The sequence below is a fragment of the Mesoplodon mirus genome, assembly GCF_964341445.2.
Source record: "Mesoplodon mirus genome assembly, chromosome: 18".
NCBI classification, from domain to species: Eukaryota; Metazoa; Chordata; class Mammalia; order Artiodactyla; family Ziphiidae; genus Mesoplodon; species Mesoplodon mirus.
In genome coordinates this window covers 52,331,194-52,353,721 of record NC_138994.1, presented here as the reverse complement: position 1 = coordinate 52,353,721, position 22,528 = coordinate 52,331,194, and the positions used below count along the sequence as shown (strand labels likewise).

At 38.1% G+C, this 22,528-nt stretch overlaps 1 protein-coding gene across 1 annotated transcript in view; it reads left to right on the top strand.

Annotated features, from left to right (window-relative positions):
- CPD (carboxypeptidase D) overlaps positions 1-22,528 on the top strand; it is a 61,340-nt gene that overhangs the window by 16,502 nt on the left and 22,310 nt on the right. Inside the window, exons 3-8 of the mRNA XM_082604913.1 lie at positions 8,822-8,964; positions 9,632-9,801; positions 11,236-11,585; positions 12,081-12,272; positions 14,331-14,498; positions 19,793-19,902. Coding sequence (XP_082461039.1) covers positions 8,822-8,964; positions 9,632-9,801; positions 11,236-11,585; positions 12,081-12,272; positions 14,331-14,498; positions 19,793-19,902 — 1,133 coding nt within the window. The remainder of the gene's footprint in view (positions 1-8,821; positions 8,965-9,631; positions 9,802-11,235; positions 11,586-12,080; positions 12,273-14,330; positions 14,499-19,792; positions 19,903-22,528) is intronic.

Here is a 22,528-nt window from a genome sequence, read left to right as displayed (position 1 = left end):
GGCTATTTTGTGTGTATCTTTCTGTTACTGATTTCTGTGTAATTCCATATGTCAAAGAACATACTTTGTATAATTTCAGTTCTTTTAAATCTTTTATCTTTGTTTTATGACCCAGGATATGGTCTGTCTTGGTAAATATTCCACATGTACTTGAAAAGAATGTGTATTCTGCTGTGGTTGGGTAGGATCTACTATAAATGTCATTTAGATCTAGTTAAGTGATGCTGTTTTTCGATTCTTGTCTAGCCTTTGCTGATTTTCTGTCTACTTTTTCTGTTGATTACTGAGAGAGGAATACTGAAGTCTGCAACTATAATTGTGGATTTATTCATTTCTTCTTTTAGTACTATCAGTTTTTGTATCATGTGTTTTGAAGTTCTTTTGTTAGGTGCCACATTTAGGATTGTTATATTGTCTTGGTGAATTGACTCTTTTAACATTACGTACTATCCCTCTTTATACCTGGCACTTTTCCTTGCTCTGAATTCTACTTTATATGATATTAATACTTGATTTGTGTTTGCATGGTATATTTTTTCCATTCTTTTAACATACTATACCATTATATTTAAAGTGAGCATATATTGTGGTTGGGACTTGTTTTTTAATTCAATTTGACAATTTCTTTTAGCTGGTGCATTTGCACCATTTATATTGAATATAATTGTTGATGTGTTTGGTTTAAGGTCTACCTTTTTATTATTTTCCTGTTTGTCCCTCTGTTTTTTATTCCATTGCTTCCTCTTTCCTGCCTTCTGTTGTATTGTTTGGATGTTTATCATATCATTTTAACTGTAGTATTTTAACTATATCTCTTCGTAAAGTTTGTTTTGGTAGTTGCTCTGGGAATTACAATATACATACTTAACTTTTGACAGTTCTACCTAGAAGTAATATTTTACCACCTCAAGAAGAACGTACAAATCGTACCACCACACCCTTTACCCTCCCCGACTTTATGTGGCAGTTTTATTATATGTATATTTTTTATATACGTACCTTAAAACCCCCACCAGTGTTATGATTTTTGCTTTCAACTGATATACATATTTTTGAAAACTTAAAAGAAGAAAAAAAGTTTATTATATTTACCCAGATATTTACCATTTCTGTTTTTTCATTCCTAAAGTTCCAAGTTTTTCTCTGCTATCATTTCTCTTCTACCTGAAGAACTTCCTTTAACATTTCTTTTAAAGGAAGTCTGCTTGTGGTGGATCCTTTTTGCTTTCCTTCACTGAGAATATCTATTTCTGCCTTTGTTCCTGAAGGATATTTTCCCTGGATATAAAACTCTAGGTTCTGGGTTGACTATTCTTTTTCTTTTTTTTAAAAAATTGTTTTGTGCCATTGCCTTCTGGCCTTCATGGCTTCTGACGAGAAATTCACAGTCATTTAAATTGTTTCCCTATATAAATGTATCATTTTTCTCTGACTACTTTCAAGATTTTTTCCTTTGTCTTTGTATTTCAGTAGTTTGACAAGAAGGATCTAGGCGTGAACTTCTTTGAGATTTGCTGAGCTTTTGAAGTATAAGTTTATGTCTTTTGCCAGATTTGGGAAGTTTTCAGCCATTATTTCCTCAACACTTTTTTTTTCAGCATAGCACTCTTTTCTCTCTCCTTTTGAGACTCCAGTGGCAAGAATATTGGACTTTTTGGTGTGTCCCTAAAACTCTGTTCTTTTTTTTTTTCCTCTGTATTCAGATTAGGTAATTTCTATTTATCTTCAAGTTAACCCTCTTTATCTTTGTCAGTTCCATTCTTCTGTTGAACTCATCCAGTAAACTTAAAATTTTTGTTTATATTTTTTACTTCTGAACTTTCTATTTTGTTCTTTTTTACATCTTCTGTTTGTTTCTTTTATTTCATTTCAAGAATGTTTAATCTTACTTCCTTAAAGCATGGCTATAATAATTACTTTAAGGTTAGTCTGATAATTCCAACATCTGGGTAATCTTGGGGTTGGTATGTATTGATTATTTTTTCCTTGCAAGTTGTTGACATTTGACTAGTTCTTTAAATGTCAAATAATTTTGGATTATATTCTGAACATTTTGAATCTTAGGTTATAAAATCTGAGTCTTGTTTAAACCCTATAAAAATGGTAACTTTTTGTTTATTTGTTCTGACAGTGAATGACCCACTATCAGACTTGTTCCGTTGTGAGTTTTGACTCGCCTTTTTTAGGCTGTGATTCCAATGTCAGTTCAGTTTTCAAAACCTTTACACTGCCTGTTCAGATCTGTCCTATGTGAGCACCACCCAGGGAGCAGTCTGAGACCTGGTCAGTGGTCTGTTCTGTAGATCAATTCCCAGTGCTTTTGGTATGTTGTTTAGGGTCAGACCCTTACATGTGCAATTCATAGTTGAGCCCAGGAGTTCATAGAAACTTTATAGAATCCCTTTTTTGAGCTCTCTTCTGTCTGCAGTCTCATAATCTCTGGCTTCCAAGGTCTCCCAAAATAGATCATGAATAAAGACATCATAGGGTGTCAACTGTCATTAGTTGTCAGGGAAATACAGATTGAAACCACAATGAGATACCACTACACACCCACCAGGATGCTTAAAATTTAAAAAGGCTGACCAGTTGCTTGAGCAGCTTGTTAGTTAAGGTTGCAGAGCAACTGGAACATTCATACCTTGATGGGGGGAATGTGAAATGGTACAGACACTTTGGAAAACAGTTTGACAGTTTCTTATGAAGTTAAATTTACACTGACCACATGATGCAACCATGCTTCTCCTAGGTATTTACCCAAAAGACATGAAAAAATATGTCGACACTAAGACTTAGGCACAGTTTTATTCATAATCGCCCAAAGCTGAAACCAAGTCAAATACCTGCCACATAGTGAATGGATAAACAAATTGTACTATATCCATACAATGGAATATATAATAATAAAAAGGAGAATTTGTATATATAACAATATGAATGAATATCAAAAGTGTTAGGCTAAGTGCAAGAAGCCTGATACAAAAGACTATACATTGTATGACTTCATTTATATGAAATTCTGGAGAAGGCAAAAATATAGGGAAAGAAATTAGATTAGTGGTTGCCCAGGGCCTGGGACCAGAGGGGAGGGAACTTTCTGGGGTGATGCAAATGTTCTGTATCTTGATTGTGGAAATGGTTATATGACTGGACACATTGCACTGTACATTTAAAAGGGATTACAGTGTATAAATTTTACCACAATAAACCTGAGTTTTAGAAAAAGCTGTAAAGCAGCATGTAGATCAGAGAGATTGTCAAAGTTGTTTTGGATCGGTTACTTCATACTTGGGTAAAGGGGAACTGAGAAACTCTGTAGGCTTCAAAGAAGAATAAAATTTAAAGTATCTTACAAAAAGATGTATCTTGTATATGCTGTTTTATAACCTTTTTTATTATTACATGGTAAATATCATGACCATAAGTGTGTGTCTGTAACATTTTAAATTATTGCATAGTAGCTCACTTTATATCATATTTACTAAACTGGTCCACCATTTTTGGACCTTCAGGTTGTTCCCCGTTTTATTCTCCTTCAAGTTAAACACTATAGTCCTTATCACTGTAGCTGTTATCTTAAAATAAATTCCTGGAAAATGAATTTCTGTGTTAAGGTCATGCCTACTTTAAAGATTTTATATACATATTGCTAAATTGTTACCCAGCAATATTCTATACACCTTTATTTTTATCTGTGTTTTTTTTTCAGTTTTTTTTTGTTTTTTTGTTTTTTTTTTACTTTTTTAAGGCAGTTTTTTGATCAACAGGTAGTTTACAATTTTTAGGTAGTTAAATCTATCATTTATGGCTTTATACTAGTTTGCTGTCGTACTTAGAAAGGCTTTCCTCATCCTGAGAGTATAAAAATACTAGTTGGCTTCTGATTTTGTTTATGGCTACATTTTTACATCATGTTCCATGTGGACTTAAGACTTTATTTAGTATGATCTGAGGTAAATCTCACCTATATTTTTGTCACACAGTTAACCAGTTATCCATGTAACAGTTACTAATTCTTTCCCCGTTGGTTTTAAATGTCTTTAATTATATCCCAAATGCTTTTGTTTCTGTTACTGTGCTTTCTATTTTGTTCTGCCAGTCTATTTATTTTGACATCTTAATTGCACTGCTTTAGTAAATATGGTTTTATAATACATTGTAATATCTGGCAATGCAAGTCTCTATTATCATTTTAATTTTTTAATGTTTTCTTGGATATTCTCACCCATTTATTTTTCCAAATTCCAGATCATTTTGTCCAGTTCCAATAAATATCTATTTTTCTGCATGATGCTTGTAAATTAATTTCAGGGACATTTGATATTGTTATAAGCCTCCTATCTGGAAGCATGAAATTTACATCCCTCAGTAGAATTTATAATGTTGATTTATATTATGCATTTTATTACATTTAATCCTATACATGTTGTGGGTTTTGATGCTGGCATCTTTTTTCTGTTACATTTTCTGATTATTGCTGAAATATAGGAAAGACATTTTGTATTGTTTTTACACAGTCATCCTTTTATTTCCAACATCATTTTACATGACTTTCTGTTGAGTAGTGTCTTATCAAAGGAAAATTTGGGAAACATATGTCAAGATTTAATTAATATTCTATTTTATATCTCCACTAGGTTCCACATGGTAAAGTTAATATTAATTCTATGAAGACGTGTTACAGTTAGGTACATTATTCACTGTAATATTTCCCCAAATCTATAGAATCTACAAAAAGAGATTTGTCATCATGAATCAGACATTTAGTTTTAGATTGTTCGTAGAGTTATATGTTACAAAATCACTATTTATATAAAATGTGATCTGTAGGACCAGAGGCCACTGAATGTAGTTTCTTCTCTGTGAATTAGGTCTTATTTTTAAAAGACTTCTGTCCTTTCTCCCCGCCCCTTACCCTGGGCATATGTTTATATGTGTTACTGATTGGAGCTGGCTAGTTACAGTCCTATTAAAGTTCCATCTAAAAAGATGATTAGATAACACTCTAAAATATGACTGTAAGCTTTGTCTTCTTGTTGCTGTTAGCTAATATTTCTTAAATTACTGCTGAAGTAAGACAATTAAGGGGTAGACAAAAGAATGCTAGGACTCAAGCCTGGTGATTGTAGTATTATAAGTAGTCTACTTCACTGCATTTTGGCATAATTAAAGTGTGAGTTGATTGTGTTTGCAATTTAATTCAGCTATTAAGTTTTTTTTTCCTTAGATGGGAAGATTTTTTTTCTATTAAGTTTTACATATGCAGAAAAATAGATTAGTTCACACTTGTATTGCTCTGAAATTATTTGTATGTGTTCTGTGTTTCTTTTCCTCACCAAGACTCTAAACTCTGAACGGAAATACGTCTCCTATTTATAAATCCCTATAATCTTAGTTTAATGACTTACAATGACCATTGTACTGTGACCAATACAATAGTAAATATTGGAGATTAATAAATATGATAGACAATGAATAACATATGTATGTTCACATGTATACATGTGAGTCAGAGTTACCAAAGATGATCAGAGGTCAGCAATGACTGAAGGTGACTTACATCACTTAATGACTAAATATGACTAGTAGGGATGTGAAAATCAACATCTCACCATTTTTCTTCCAGACCCAAAGTAAGTGCCAAGATGCTGGAAGATAAGAGAAAGCCAAAAGATGGATAGCTTGCCTTCTAAGAAAAAAGGTTAAGACAAAGTTACTGGGCTTGTGGTAGTGGTAAACCTGCACATATATTTTACGAAGACAAAGTCTATTTGACATCTCCACATGGATCGTCAATGGGAATCTCAAATTTAATGCATTCAAAACAGAAGTCTTAATTTCCCACTGATCCAGCCTACTTACTTTCATTCCTTCAACAAATATTTACTGAAGGAATACGATGTGACTGGTACTGTTCTTGTGCTTGGAATATCCATCAATGAGCATAACAAATATTCTGCCCTTGTGTTGCTTATAATCTAGCAAGGAGGAACAGGCAGTAAATAAGAAACATAATAGGTAAATTGTTAGGTACTGTAGAAAAAAAAGAAAAAAGTAGAAAAGGGTGAGAGTGCTGGTGAGATGGGCTTGGGGACAGCGATGGGGAGAAGTAAGGAGCAACTTTAAGTGGGGAGATGGAGGTGAGCCTAATTATCAAGTTGAAATTGGAGCAAAGAGCTGAAGGTGAGGGGAGGGAGTTAGTCAAGTAGAGGTATCTGGGGGAAGTGCATACCAGGCAAAGGAAACCGCTAGAACAAAGACCCAAAGTCAGGAGGTACCTAGTGTATCCGGTGAACAGCGGGGAGGCCAGTGTGGCTGGTGCACAGCCAGTGATGGGGAGAGTATAAAAGAAGGTTAGAGAGGGAAGGGGAGTGGTTGGTGGTGGACAAATCATGCAGAGGCTTAGGCTTTGGCTCTTAGTCTGAGTGAAATAGAGAGTCATTGTATAGGGGAATAACATCCGACTTACATTTTAGCAGAATTTCTCTGGCATCTCTGTTGAGAAAAGAACATAGAACGGCTAGGGCAGGGACAGGGAGGCCTATTAAGGGTGATTGCAGAAATCCAGGTGGAGAAACAATTGTGGCTTGTATCAGGGCAGCAGCAGTAGAGGTGAGGAGAAATCTTGGGATTCTGGATATATTTTGAAGTTAGAACTAACACGATTTCCTGATGCTTTAGATGTGGGATGTGACTGCAGGGCTTTGGGCCTGAGCAACTAAATTCTTCTAGTGCCATTGACCGTCATGGGAGAGACTGGTTTAGGGAAGATGAGAATGTGTTAGGTTTGTGATATCCAAGTAGAGATATTGAATAGGCAATTGGATGGGAGATCCAGTTCTTCGTTGCGGTGCACAGGCTTCTCATCGCGGTGGCTTCTCTTGTTGCAGAGCACAGGCTGTAGGTGCGCAGGCTTTAATAGTTGCAGCACGCAGCTCAGTAGTTGCAGCATGCGAGCTCTAGAGTGCAAGCTCAGTAGCTGTGGAGCACGGGCTTAGTTGCTTCTCGGCATGTGAGATCTTCCCGGACCAGGGATCGAACCCATGTCCCCTGCATTGGCAGGCAGATTCTTAACCACTGCGCCACCAGGGAAGTCCTATTTTTCATTTTAGTTATTGTATTCTTTAGCCCGAATTGGTCTTTTTTATATTTTCTAACTCTTTGTTGAAGTTTTCACTGTGTTCATCCATTCTTCTCCTGTGTTCAGTGAGCATCTTTATGATCATTACCTTTAACTCTTTATCAGGTAGATTGCTTATCTCCATTTCATTTAGGTCTTTTTCTGAGGTTTTGTCTTATTGTTTCATTTGGAACACATTCCTCTGTCTCTTCATTTTGCCTAATTTTCTGTGTAGATTTTCTTTGTATTAAATAGGTCTGTTATGTCTTACGATCTTGGAGAAGTGACTTTATGTTGGAGATGTCCTATGGGCCCAGCAGCTTGCTCCCCTCTGGGCAGACACTTCAGGGGTGTTCCCTATGAGGGCTGCTTGTACCTTTCTGTTGTGGCAGGGCCAACTGCTTGGGCACATTGATGGTCAGGGCAGGCCCCGGCATGACTGAGTGTGATGCTCAGCATTGTTTGACCACTGTGGGCATGCTGGTGGGTGAGGCAGGCCCCTGGCTCTAATAGGCTCGAGAGAGGATTCCAAAATGGTGCCTGTCAGTGCTGGTGTCAGCAGGATAGAATGAGATCACAAAAATGGCTGCTGCCAGCATCTCAGACCCCAGGGGGAGTCCCAGCTGCCTCCTACCTCTCCTGGAGGCTATCCAATATCAGCAAGTGTGTCTGATTCAGGTGCCTTTCAAACTGTTGCCTCTGTGCTGGGACTTGGAGCGAGTGTATTTTTGCATGCACCCTTATGAGTAGAGACTTGGTTTCTTACAGCTCTCTGGTACTCCTGAACATAAGCCCCACTGGCTTTTAAGCCAGACATTTTGGAGGCTTGTCTTCCTAATTCAGGACCCTGGGCTAGGGAGCTCAATGTAGGTCTTGGACTCCTTGCTCCTCAGGGATGACTGTCACAGTTGTGATATTCCTCCTGCTTGTGCGTCGTTGCACCAGGGGTGTGGGCCCTGACTAGACTGCATCTCCACCCACCCACCCCATTTTGTTGTGGCTCCTTCCTTATATCTTTAGCTGTGGAAAATCTTTTCTGTTATTCTTCAGGTTGTTCTCAGAGGTAGTTGTTCTGTAAGTAGTTGTAATTTTAGTGTGCCTATGTGAGGAGTTGAGCTCAGGATCTTTCTACTCTACCATTTTGATCCAGACCCTTCTTGTCACCTTTGGGATACAGGGAGTACAGTTAGAATAGTAAGCCCTTAATAATGCTTTGGTGTGAATATCCTTTATAACTTTAAGATCTTGAGTATTCTTCATGTTCATTCTGTCAAAAATCTTCACCTCTCTGCGCCTTACTTCTCACATCTGTAAAATGGGTGAAATAGCAATACCTACCTCAAAAAGTTTTGTAAAGATTAAATGTTAATACACATGAAGGGCATAGAACAGAGCTGGCATATAGTAAACACTCAAATGTAGAGTGGTTATCATTATTGCTATTGTTATTAACAATTATATTCATGCTCTTTATAACTGTTTATCCTATCAATCAAATATATTTCCTTTATGTATATTCCTTTCCAAGGTGTATTCCTTTTGCCTTCCTTGTTGTGTCCTCTATAATTCAAGAGCCTTCTCCAGTTTCAAACAATTTAATGAAAAGAGAATTTATACATGCAGAGATGACTGATTTAATTTCTATGGTCTTTTTGAGAGTAGAATTCTGAGAATAAACTTATTTTTTCCTTCATGTTTCAGGTGGCATGCAAGATTACAATTATCTTTGGGCCAACTGTTTTGAAATCACATTAGAACTGTCTTGTTGCAAGTACCCACCAGCTTCGCAGCTTCAACAAGAATGGGAGAACAATCGTGAGTCTTTGATCACATTGATTGAAAAGGTAAAAGCTGAATGGAAGGTTGGCATATGGTAATAATTGATTAAATAAGGGAGAAATTTGTGTATATGAACAACAGTTTATTCTAGATACCCTTTATTTTTCTGTTTTTATTATTTAAGATTGTAGATTATATTTAGAAATTATTATATTAGAATCTATTAGAACATATTCTAGTCATGCCTCTGTTATCCTTCCCCCCAGCTCTTTTCCTCTGGAGGGCTTCTTCTGACTGTCTTACAACACTTTTACAACCTGAAATAATTAGCAAAATTTGTAGTACCAGATTCTTACAATGCTATTCGATCATATTTGCTAGAGAACCTTTACCATTATATGAACCATGGACATAAGTTTAATTTAAGTATCAGGCAGGTTAATTGCATATATCAGAAATGATTACTTATATCTTGTTGATAAAAGCAGAAGTCTGGCTTTGAGGAGAAGGAATTTCAAAAGCATTTTACCAGTCTAGATTTCAGATGACTTAAATTGAAGGATTTAATTTTTTTGGTCTATATTTTATTTTAACTTGGAGGGATTGAAAAATATTTCAGGGAGCTAGAGGAATAACCTTATTTTTTTAAAATTCTAGCATCAATGCAGAGAGGTTATTTTCTCTTGCCTTCCAAACTGATTGAGCAGTCTACTTTGATTCTTGTTTTTTTAGGTCCACATTGGAGTTAAAGGATTTGTTAAAGATTCAGTAACAGGAGCTGGCTTAGAGAATGCAACCATCTCAGTGGCTGGTATTAATCATAATATCACAACAGGAAGATTTGGTGATTTCCACCGATTACTTGTTCCTGGAACTTATAACATTACAGCAGTTTTAACTGGGTAAGAATTTAAACTAGACTCTTAAAATGTCAAGTTTCCGTTTATATCTAAGAAGAGAAATATACTCTTGGAGATCTTATTTACTGTATCTGGCTTTTATTTTTCCTTGTTTTCTGATTTTTTCCCCCTTTATAATGAGAAAATACTATGGTGGATCTTTTGTCACATTAACAATACAACTGGATATGAAGCATCGTTGTAAAATTGGGAGGAAGGACAGTTTTAAAAGCTTGATGGTCAGCTGTGTAAAGCATTGCTGCAAGGCTAATTGAATACCAAGGTAGAAGAAACTCAGGGCTCTATGAAAGACATTTTGAAGAGCTCTCTCACCATCAGCTTTCTAAAACATGACATGGGGCCTCCCTGGTGGCGCAGTGGTTGAGAGTCCGCCTGCCGATGCAGGGGATACGGGTTCGTGCCCCGGCCTGGGAGGATCCCATATGCCGCGGAGCGGCTGGGCCCGTGAGCCATGGCCGCTGGGCCTGCGCGTCCGGAGCCTGTGCTCCGCAACGGGAGAGGCCACAACAGTGAGAGGCCCGCGTATGGGAAAAAAAAAAAAAAAAAAAAAAAAAAAACATGACATGAGTGGTTCCCCACCTCCTCTGGAAACATTTCTGGAAGCTCATTTTGCTAAGGATTTACCTTTAGCAAATAAATTACCTTTAATTTTGAACTTTCCCATTTGGTAAAGTAGTTGGAATGTCAGTCTGATAAGGCACTGCAAAGAATTGGATCATTTATCCCTACTTTGAGTATTGTAGCAATGGTTACAATGGATTAACGATCTTCATTTTTCATTGTATTCTCTCCTTTGAATGTAATTTTTTAAAATTTTTATTTATTTAATAAATTTATTTATTTTGGGCTGCGTTGGGTCTTCGTTGCTGTGCACAGGCTTTCTCTAGTTGCAGTGAGCAGGGGCTACTCTGTTGCGGTGTGCGGGCTTCTCACTGCAGTGGCTTCTCTTGTTGCAGAGTACAAGCTCTAAGTACGCAGGCTTCAGTAGCTGTGGCATGTGGGCTCAGTAGTTGTGCCTCTCTGCCTCTAGAGCACAGGCTCAGGAGTTGTGGCGCACGGGCTTTGTTGGTCCCTGGCATGTGGGATCTTCCTGGCCCAGGGCTCGGACCCGTGTCCCCTGCATTGGCAGGGGAATGCCCTGCCAGGGAAGCCCCTGAATGTAATTTTTTATAAGCATTCTAATGTGTGGAACCTGAAAGGATGGTAAGAGAAATAGTTCTTTAAAGACTTAATCTGGGATTCTTTGTGAGAGAATATGCTAAAAGTCTTGAATTTACACATACATCTTTATTTGAGTTGACTTTCGATAGACTAAGTGCAAGAGTATGAAAAGGCTATTGTACTTTTATAATGTTAAAGCATTGTCTGTTTCAATTTAACTCCAAGCCATCTACTTTTTCACATTTTTCTTTTCAGGTATATGCCACTGACTGTTCATAACATAATAGTGAAAGAAGGACCAGCCACAAAGGTGAACTTCCCCCTTCGGCCAACCGTGGCTTCAGTAGTCCCTGACACAACTGAGGTTGTAGTAGCTGCTAGCACACTTGCTATACCTAATAGTGCCCTTGGAACACAGTCCTCCCACCAGCCCGTTCAGCCACAGGACTTTCACCACCACCATTTCCCTGATATGGAAATCTTCTTGAGAAGGTTTGCCAATGAATATCCTAACATCACCCGGCTTTATTCATTGGGAAAATCGGTAGAGTCAAGAGAACTTTATGTAATGGAGATATCTGATAATCCAGGTGTCCATGAACCAGGTAATTGGTGTAGTTTCACACATAATTTCAGATTGCTTCTCAGAGCTATGTGCGATATTGCTTTGCTTCATCTAGAAAGGTCACCTATTGTATGTATAACTGGATCAAAGAAAACGTAACCAATTTTTTCCTAGAAGAGAAGAAAATCCATTTGATAATCCATATTATGCACAAAGTTTAACATACTGCATAATTAGATTCTTTCTGCTAATAGTACTTTTATTTTCATATTATATGGGATATATACGTATGTATGTGTGTATATACATATATATATATATATATACACACACACATACGTATATATGCTTTGAGCTTGCTCAGACGTATATATTAGTAAGGACTGCTTTATAAGATGCTTTTTCCTGTTTCTTTTGCCAAAATATATCTTAAATCTTTGGTTCAGTGTCTTTGTATGTGTTGGGGAAAAAGTAGAGAGAGTCTAGGATTAATGAAGAGGAAAAAATGTCTTCCATGTAATTACTTTATTTTCAGGTGAACCAGAATTTAAGTACATTGGAAATATGCATGGAAATGAAGTGGTTGGAAGAGAACTGTTACTGAACCTCATTGAATACCTTTGTAAGAACTTTGGAACAGATCCCGATGTAACAGATTTGGTTCTTAACACTAGAATTCACCTTATGCCATCCATGAATCCTGATGGGTATGAAAAGGCCCAGGAAGGTAAAGAATAGCTGTCTACTAATGCTTAACCTTTTTGATTATTATATGGCATAATTATTGGGGGATAGAAAAGAATTTGAACTGGTTGTTTCCCTGAAATTTCTTCCTATTTTTATACTTATAATTTATCATTGGTTCTAGCTTTTGTATTCTTGTAAGATAGGCTAGTTCATTCAACAATTATGTCATCAAGTTTACATTTAATGAAGTTCTCCACTTTGGTAATGGCTCTTATTTACTAAAATAATGTAAGATTTTTACAAATTGTTCCATTTTAACAGTAATTTTTGTTAAATTATTGTATTGGGAACTTTATCTCATAAGTGAAATCTCAAACCAAATATTTTTTAAGCCCGTGACTCTGTTTTGACTCCCATTTCTACGCGCCATGCATGTATAATCTAAACCTGCTAAGTTATTGACTTCCCATTCCTCTGCCTCCTCTAGGCTAGCCCATCTTTCCTAGGACATTATAGTAAGGGCAGGGAGAGCAACTTTCTTACATGGGCCACATTACGCAGAACACTAGGAGAGTGAGAATCCATCTTTTCCCAACCTGTGATTCCTTCCAGGCAGTGATACCAGTGAGTAGAAAAGATACCATAATATGAATATGCAGCCACGTGATTTATTACTCTCACTGACTGAACACTGAGAGAATCGATTAGTGAATGACCAGGTTAATCCTTATATATATCATTTAGATTCTTTCCCTAAGGACCTTATTCTCTGTCAGCCTCACCAATTCCTTCCACATTCCTCCCTTGAGACCTTTCTGAAAGATGGAACTACTTACTACTAGTCCTCTAGTAGGTTTTCTTCATTCACTTGCATTCATTTTCTCATTATAATGACAATAATAGGGCTCTCATCCCATAGTAAAATGGAATAAGCTTAAGTTGAACCCTTTCTCTTCCTCCCTTCCACCTATGTTCTTGACTAACTTTACCTTTTTGTTTTCACTTTAATGTAAGCATACTGCAACTTTTTTATTTTCATTTGGTCTGTTTATTTACATTGTTTTAGTGACCTGTATACCAGTACAATAGAGTCCCCCTCATGCCAGACATGCCCACTCAACACTGTGATCACGTCACTGTATGTGGATTATTGACAGATGAGCAATATTTTAATATAATTTGTATGGTTGGAGTTTTTCCCCTCAAAGTATGACCAGAGGCAGAAATGAAAGGATAATGGTTTTACCTTTCTATTCAGAAGATCTAGAAGAGATACATTTTTTTTAATGTACAATGTAAAAACGATGTGTGTTTTAATTACGTTACCCAGCTGAACTTGGATCCTCTCACCTGCTGCAGAGCAAAGCCAATTTACTGATATGAGGTTGTGGTGAAGGAAAGTACAGGATTTATCTGCAGGCACTAAACAAGGAGAGTGGGCAGCTCATGCTCAAAAGACCCGAACTTCTCAATGGCTTTCAGGGAAGGATTTTTAAAGGCAACATTTGGGGTGAGGGTACAGGGTGCATGACTTTCTTCTGATTGATTGGTGGTGTGGAGGAACAGGGTGATGTTTCGGGAATCTTAATCATCAGCCTTCTGGTTCCAACCAGTCTGGGGTCTACATGCTTGTGCTCAGCGCATAGTCACCTTCCCCTACTGGGTCGGGGTCTTACATCCTGCAGAACAACTCAAGGATACATGTTAGATTGTTATGTATATCCCTTGAGTAAGAACTAGGACTCTTGTTTTTAATCGGGAATTGTTGTCATTACTTTTCTTGCTTAACTGCTTTTCGTTTACTTCTGAATTTCCTCGCTTCCCTAATTAGTAACTGCTTATACCTGCTCTTTGGAACTCAGGGAAAGCCTAGGAGACTAAAGCCTTTTTTCTACAAACAAGAAATACGGGATACAGAGGGGCTTTTTTAACCTGGGAAGGCCCCACAGGGTCCTACTCGGTTTCAATCATAGTGTGTTTGATCATAGTGAAGCCTGATGTGTTCACACTTACCTTTGAGTTAAGATAGCTGAAGTAGTATGTATTGGATTAAAATATAAATGAAACATGGCTTAAATTTGAATCTTTTATCATACAGGAGATTCAATAAGTGTAGTCGGCAGAAATAACAGCAACAACTTTGACCTGAACCGAAATTTCCCAGATCAGTTCTTTCAGATCACAGATCCTACCCAACCAGAAACTATTGCTGTAATGAGCTGGATGAAAGCCTATCCGTTTGTGCTGTCAGCAAACCTGCATGGAGGTAATGGCAACTTGATATTCCACTAATTAATTCTTGTTGAGAGCATTTGAAAATCCTGGTGGAAGTTTATCTCTTTATAGTCTTAGGCTGTCTTAAGCCTGTTAGTGCTTTTATGGCAGACACCAATAAAGGTCTTTTCTCATGACTTTTTAAGCCAGTTTGCTGGCTGTTTTCCCCGTTCCTCCCCTACCCCTCCCCTCTCCCAGGACTCCTCCATTCTCCCTCCTTCCATCTACCCTGCCTCCCTCTCTTTCTCTGTCTCTCACCCTCCACCTCTCCTTCCCTTTTCCTCCTTCTCCCTCCCTCAATTTCTTTCTCACTTAGTTCTTCAAGTGTTTTATATTTATCCCTCAGAAATGTTTTATATTTATCCCTCTCACTGGGAATTTGGTAACATGTTCTTTGTCATTTATAAAAATTAAACACTAACAGATCCAAATGTTTAGTCCTATTTCTCCCTAAAGTTTAATATGCCCTCTTATGTAGGTTTAGATTTTGACATTCTCTTATCTTTTATCTGCTGTGTATTTAACTGTAGCACAATGACCTCATTCTCATGTAGTATCTGAGCTTATACACCTCCATATAATTCAGCAGGAACTTAGTTGAATAGGATCAGAGGTCAAGATTAAAAATCATCACAATGAGGCTTCCCTGGTGGCTCAGTGGTTAAGAATCCACCTGCCAACGCAGGGGACACAGGTTCGAGCCCTGGCCCGGGAAGGCCCCGCCTGCCACGGAGCAACTAAGCCCGTGCACCGCAACTACCAAGCCTGTGCTCTAGATCCCATGAGCCACAACTACTGAGCCCAGGTGCCACAACTACTAAAGCCCACGTGCCAAGAGCCCGTGCTCTGCAACAAAAGAAGCCACCACAACAAGAAGCCCGGGCACTGCAACGAAGAGTAGGTCCCCCGCATGCCTCAGCTAGAGAAAGCCCATGTGCTGCAACAAGGACCCAACGCAGCCAAAAATAAAAAAATAAACAACAACAAAAAAAATCATCACAATGTCCAACTAGGGTTGTGTGAATAAGTGTCAATACCCTAGAGACCTGAAAACACATGTCTACATGTAAACTGGTATGTGGACGTTCATAGTAGCACTATTCATAATAACCAGGAAGTATAAATAACCCAAATGTCCACCGACTAACGATCAGATAAATAAAATGTGGTATACAATTGAATGTTATCTGGCTGTGAAAAGGAATGAAGGACTGATGCATGCTATAGCATAGATGAGTCTTGAAAGCATGGTAGGTGATAGAAGCCGGTCATAAGAAACCATATATTGTATGATTACATTTTTTATTAAATGTGCAGAAATGGGCAAATCCATAGAGATAGAAAATAGATTAGCAGTTGCCTCAAGCTGTAGAGGATAGTGGTGGAGAGAATGGGGAGTGACTGCTAATGGGTATGGGTTTTTTTTTTTTCAGTAATGAAATGTTCTGTAATTAGATAGTAGTGATGGTTGTATATTCAACCCTGTGAATATACTAAACAACAGTGAATTATATACTTTAAGTGGATGGATTGTATGGTATGTGAATTATATCTCAATAAATTAAAAAAAAAAGAGTGAAGGTATTAACACCAGGGGCAAAAGGTAAGAAATTTAGTGTCCACATTTGTTGGATTATCCAAGGAAGTATCACAGTCAAGATTTGATGGCGTATAGATTAACCTGCCATTTTAGAAATGACAGTACACACATGGATATTTGTATGTAAGAAGTACATTGAGATTCTCCAAAAATGACTTTGAAAGCTTGCTAATAGTAGGAGAAAATACTTCTATAATCGGTAATCATGACGATTCTCAAAGACCCAAATAGGAATTATGAAGTTGCAGCCTGGTTAGCAAAATAATTTTTTTGGCTTTTTTCTTACTGTATAATTGTATACCATGTTTGACAGAAAATATTTTTTATTTTGAGCTTTTAAAAATATTCTGTAAAAAATACATCATGTCATGTTGGCTAAAGCTGAAAACTTAATACTAGTTACATTCCAGTGAAAATAATTGACAGATGTTTACATGTGGTATCAAGACCTTGGCATGGTGGGGGATACATCTTCAGTCACGTAGATATGTTTCTTTCCATGACGTATTTTGCTTTCTTATCTTAAAATCTTTAAATGAGTTTTGAAATCTTGGCAAAGAAATTTAACAGAGGAATTCTTTGCTGTCAACTTAACAATTTAGAAGGATTTTGAAAGAATATAGAGAAAAGTAATATTTCTTTTTGTAATTTTTGATATTAATTTTTTATTTAGGTGAAATTCATATAACACTAACCATGTTCAGGTAAATAATTCAGTGACATTTAGTGCATTCACAATGCTGTGCAACCACCATCTCTATCTTGTTCCAAAACATTTTCACCTCCCCAAAAGGAAACCCCTTAGCCATTAAGCAGTTGCTTTCTATTCCCCATGCCCCTCAAGCCCTGGTAACCACCAATCTGTGTTCTGTCTCTATGGATTTACTTGTTTTGGATATTTCATAGAAATGAAATCATATAATATATGACCTTTTGTGTCTGTCTTCTTTCACTTAGCATAGTATTTTCAAGGTTCATTCATATTGTAGCATATGTTAGTACTTTATTCCTTTTTATGGCTGAATAATTTTCCATTGTATGTATATACCACAATTTGTTTATCTATTTATCTGTTGATGGACATTTGGGTTGTTTTTACTTTTTACTATTATGAATAATACTACTATGAACATTGGCAGACAATATCTGAGTCCCTGTTTTCAAGTCTTTTGGGTTATCCTATGTTTGGCTTTTTGATGGAAATACCATCATATGGTAATTCCATGTTTAGCTTTTTGATGAACTGCCAAACTGTTCCACAGTAGCAGAACCATTTTATATTCCCACTAGCAATGTATGAGGGTTCCAGTTTTTCCACATCCTTACCTTGTTAATTTTTTTTTTATTATAGCCGTTTTAGTGGGTGAAAGGTGATATCTCACTGAAATGAGATTTGCATTTCCCTGATGGCTAATGATGCGGAGCATCTTTTTGTGTGCTTGTTGTCCATTTGTATATCTTATTTGGAGAAATATATGTTCAAGTCTTTTGCCCATTGTTAATTGGGTTTTTCATCTTTTTGTTGAGTTTAAGGACTTCTTTATATAGTCTGGATTCTAGACCCTTATCAAATTGCTGATTTGCAAATATTTTCTCCCATTCTATAGGTTTATTTTAACTTTCTTAATAATGTCCTTTGATGCACAAAATTTTTAATATTGATGAAGTCAGATTTATCTTTTTAAAAATAGCTCATGCTCTTTGTGTTGATACTAATTTTTTAAAAATTTTTAATTAATTAATTTATTTATTCATGCTTGGCTGCGTTGGGTCTTCGTTGCTGTGCACGGGCCCTCTCTAGTTGCGGGGCACGGGGGCCACCCTTTGTTGTGGTGCGTGGGGCTCTCATCGCGGTGGCCTCTTCTGTTGCTGAGCCGGGCTCTAGGCGCGCAGGCTCCAGAGCGTAGGCTCAGCAGTTGTGGCGCACGAGCCCAGTTGCTCCGCGGTCCCAGACCAGACCTTGAACCCGTGTCCCCTGCATTGGCAGGCAGATTCCCAACCGCTGCGCCACCAGGGAAGTCCCAGTACTAATTATTATTATAATTTTTTTTTTTTGCGGTACGCGGGCCTCTCACTGTTGTGGCCTCTCCCGTCGCGGAGCACAGGCTCCGACGCGCAGGCTCAGCGGCCATGGCTCACGGGCCCAGCCGCTCCGCGGCATGTGGGATCCTCTCGGACTGGGGCACGAACCGGTGCGCCCTGCATCGGCAGGCGGACTCTCAACCACTGTGCCACCAGGGAGGCCCAATACTAATTATTTTTTAAATAAACTTTTGTAGGAGTATTGTAAGTCTTTTATGACTTTTTTTTGGCCTTATAAAATTAGCCATTTGAAAGACAATATTAAGTAGAAGTTGACTTTTTTCTGTTTAACTTTTAGGCATGAGTCATAGATCCAGGTGAAATTAAATTTTTTTGGAGTAATTTGTCTAAGAACAGGCGTTGACGTACACTTATCTTGTTAGAACTATTTTGGAGAATAAAATGAACATAGTTCTTCATACTTGTTTCTTAAAGAAAAAAATTTTCTAATATATGAATGTTTGCTGGTATTTGTTACCACAGGTTACTTCATCTGGATTCAAGTTGAATTTGTTCCTTCACTTCCATGCCCAGGAAGTGGCATGACAAAAAAGGCAAAGATGAATGGCCTAATCAAGGCAGAATAAATGGGCACATGGACAAATGAAAATGATGTGACTAATAGGAAAATAAGGGATTTGATCCTATGGTGGGGGGGGGGTGGGCTCAGGGCTCCTGCCTGAGAAGCACCCTAATTGCTTTATGTCCTGGGGGGGGAGCATGAAGGGAGTTGATATCCTTTATATATGTTTTAAAACATCACTCTCTGTATTTTAGGTCATGAAAAATCATATGATATAACTCCAGTTGACTAATTTATAATATGAGCATAAGAGAAATTTTTAGCATTTTTTTCTGAATGAAGGTCAGGACTGGCTCTACTATCCATACATTTGTTGTTTAGCCTCTCCATTTTAGACTCCACGTCTGCAAAATGAAGAGGGTGGGTTAATTGGACTTCAAGGGTCCTTTCTTAGTTTAAAATTCCATGACATGATCTTATAAATGTCTGAATTTTAGTGAAAAAGTACCAAATTTTGCTCAATTTTTCTGATCCTAAATATTATAAAAGTAAAATTGTTTTTTTTTTTTTTTTTTGTGGTACGGGGGCCTCTCACAGCTGTGGTCTCTCCCATTGCGGAGCACAGGCTCTGGACGCGCAGGCTCAGCGGCCCATGGGCCCAGCCACTCCACGGCATGTGGGATCTTCCCGGACTGGGGCACGAACCCGTGTCCCCTGCATTGGCAGGCGGACTCTCAACCACTGCGCCACCAGGGAAGCCCAGTAAAATTGTTTAAATTAAGCCTGTATACTTCTGGTTTCAGTTCTAACATGTAAAGTATGCCTGTAAGTTCAGGCAAACTCCCAAGACCTTTCCAGTTAAGGCAGCCTTTAAGTATCATGCATAGCTATTTAATATTTTATTTATCCACTTTGATTTTCTATTGAGGAAATTAGCAACTTTTTCTTTTCTATTGAGGAAATTAACCTTGGAAAATTGCATTGGTTTCCTGTCTCTGGCAGTATTGTGAAAAGCTTACTTTATGTTAATGCTCCATCTTGAAAGAAATAACACAATACATTTTGCTCATTTCCCTCATAGGTTCTTTGGTGGTTAACTACCCTTTTGATGATGATGAACAAGGGCTTGCCACATATAGTAAATCACCAGATGATGCTGTATTTCAACAAATAGCACTTTCTTATTCCAAGGTAGGCTTGTGCTTAAACATAAAATGCTATAAAAAGTCATTTTTCATTTAAAAAAATGCGTTAAAACGAAGTCCTACAAGACTCAGGTCAAGTGCTTTCTTCTCTGTTAAGCCTTCCATGATTCCTTTCAGACAACCTTACCTCTTTTTCTCCTCTGTTTCCCACCTCACTTTTAAACATACTGCATGTGTTTCCCCATTAGCCATGAAGTTCAGGTAATGTCTTTTCATCTACAGCTTTTAGCACAGTACCTGGAACATAATAAATTAAACAAACTGCTAGTTTATTTAATTTGAGAAGTACTTAAATATAAACCTCATAAAGTAGTCTAAGGTGGGGTTGACAAGTTATAGCTCTGGGACTAAATCCAGCCTACCACCTGTTCTTGTAAATAAAGTTTTATTGACATATGGCACATCCATTCTTTTCCCTGTTTTTTTTTTTTTTTTTTTTTTTTTTTTTTCCGTACGCGGGCCTCTCACTGTTGTGGCCTCTCCCGTTGCGGAGCACAGGCTCCGGATGCGCAGGCTCAGCGGCCATGGCTCACGGGCCCAGCCGCTCCGCGGCATATGGGATCCTCCCAGACCGGGGCACGAACCCGTATCCCCTGCATCGGCAGGCGGACTCTCAACCACTGCGCCACCAGGGAGACCCTGCACATCCATTCTTTAAGATATTGTCCATTGCTGCTTTCTTGTTTAACATTTGAAAATAAGTCAGTGTAATTCACCATATTAACAGACTAAAGAAGAAAAACGCTGCAGTCATCTCAATAGATGCAGAGGGCAGGGTTGAGTCATTGCAACAGACACTTTAGAGCCTGTAAAGCCAAAAGTTTTTACTATCTGACCCTTCACAGAAAAAAATTGCCAACCTATAGTCTAAGGAAGCGGTCTCCGACCTTTGTGGCACCAGGGACCAGTTTCGGGGAAGACAGTGTTTCCACGGACAGGGGTGGGGAGTAGGGGGTGGTTTAGGCAGTAATGCGAGTGATGGGGAGCAGCAGATGAAGCTTTGCTCACTTGGTGGCCGCTCACCTCCTGCTGTGTGGCCCGGTTCCTAACAGGCCAGGGACTGGTACCAGTCTGCAGCCTGCGGGTTGGGGACCCCTGGTCTAAGGTATTTAAGAGCCTAGTAGTAACATACTGCAAAGGAGCAAGTAGAAATTCTGTATTTTCTAAACTTCCTATAATGAACACACATTACTTTCATAATCAGAAATGTTATATTTGTGTGTGTGTGTATGTGTGAAATTTTAGTTTAAAAGTTGTTCTTAGAAAGCATGTTAACAGTTGAGGCTTGGGGGCTTCCCTGGTGGCTCAGTGGTCGAGAGTCCACCTGCCAATGCAGGGGACACGGGTTCGTGCCCCGGTCCGGGAAGATCCCACATGCCGTGGAGCAGCTGGGCCCGTGAGCCATGGCCGCTGAGCCTGCGTGTTCGGAGCCTGTGCTCCGCAACGGGAGAGGCCACAACAGTGAGAGGCTTGCATACCGCAAAAAAAAAAAAAGCACAAGTGACAGAAAAAAGACATACTGGGCATCATCAAACTTTAATACTTTTTTGCTGCAGAGGATAGTGTGTTAGTTTCCAGAACTGCTGTAACAATTTTTCGTCTCACAGTTCTAGAGTCTAGAAGTCCAAAATCAAGATGTTGGCAGGGCCATGCTCCCTTGAAACCTGGAAGGGAATCCTTCCTTGCCTCTTCCTAGCTTCTGGTGTTTTTCTGGCAGTCTTTGCCATTCATTGGTTTCTAGATGGATTATCCCAGTCCTCTGTCTTCACATGGCATTCTCCCTGTTGTCTGTGTCCAAATTTTCCCTTTTTATAAAGATACCAGTCATATTGGATTAGGGCCCACCGTAATTACCTCATTTTAACTTGATTACCTCTGTAATTAAATACAGTCACATTATGAGGTTTTGGGGGTTAGGACTTCAACATATCTTTTGGAGGAGACATAATTCAACATATAACAGATGATAATCAAGGAAGTAAAAAGACAACCCACAGCATAGGAGAATATCATATATCTGATAAGGATCTTATATCTAAAATATATAATGAACTCTTACAACTAAATAATAAAAAGACAATCCAATTGAAAAATGGGCAAAGAATCTGAACACACATTTCTCCAAAGAAATATACAAATGACCGACAAACTCACAAAAAGATGCTTAGTATCATTAGCCATCAGGGAAATGCAAATCAAAACAACGAGATACTACTTTTTACCCACTAGGATGGCTATAGTTTAAAAAAAAAAAAGAAAATAACAAGGGTTGGTAAGGATGTGGAGAAATTGGAACCCTTGTGCATTGCTGGTGGGAATGTAAAATGGTACAACTGCTTTGGAAGACAATCTTGCGGTTCCTCAAAATGTTAAATATAGAATTATCATGTGGCCTGACAATGCCACTCCTAAGTATATGTCCAAGAGAAATGAAAACATAGTCCACACAAAACTTGTACACAAATGTTCATAGCAGCATTATCCACAGTAGCCAAAATGGACACAACCCACATGTCCATCAAGTGATAAGTGGATAAACAAAATGTGATATATCCATGCAATGGAATACTATTCAGTCATAAAAACAAATAAAGTACTGATACAAACTACAA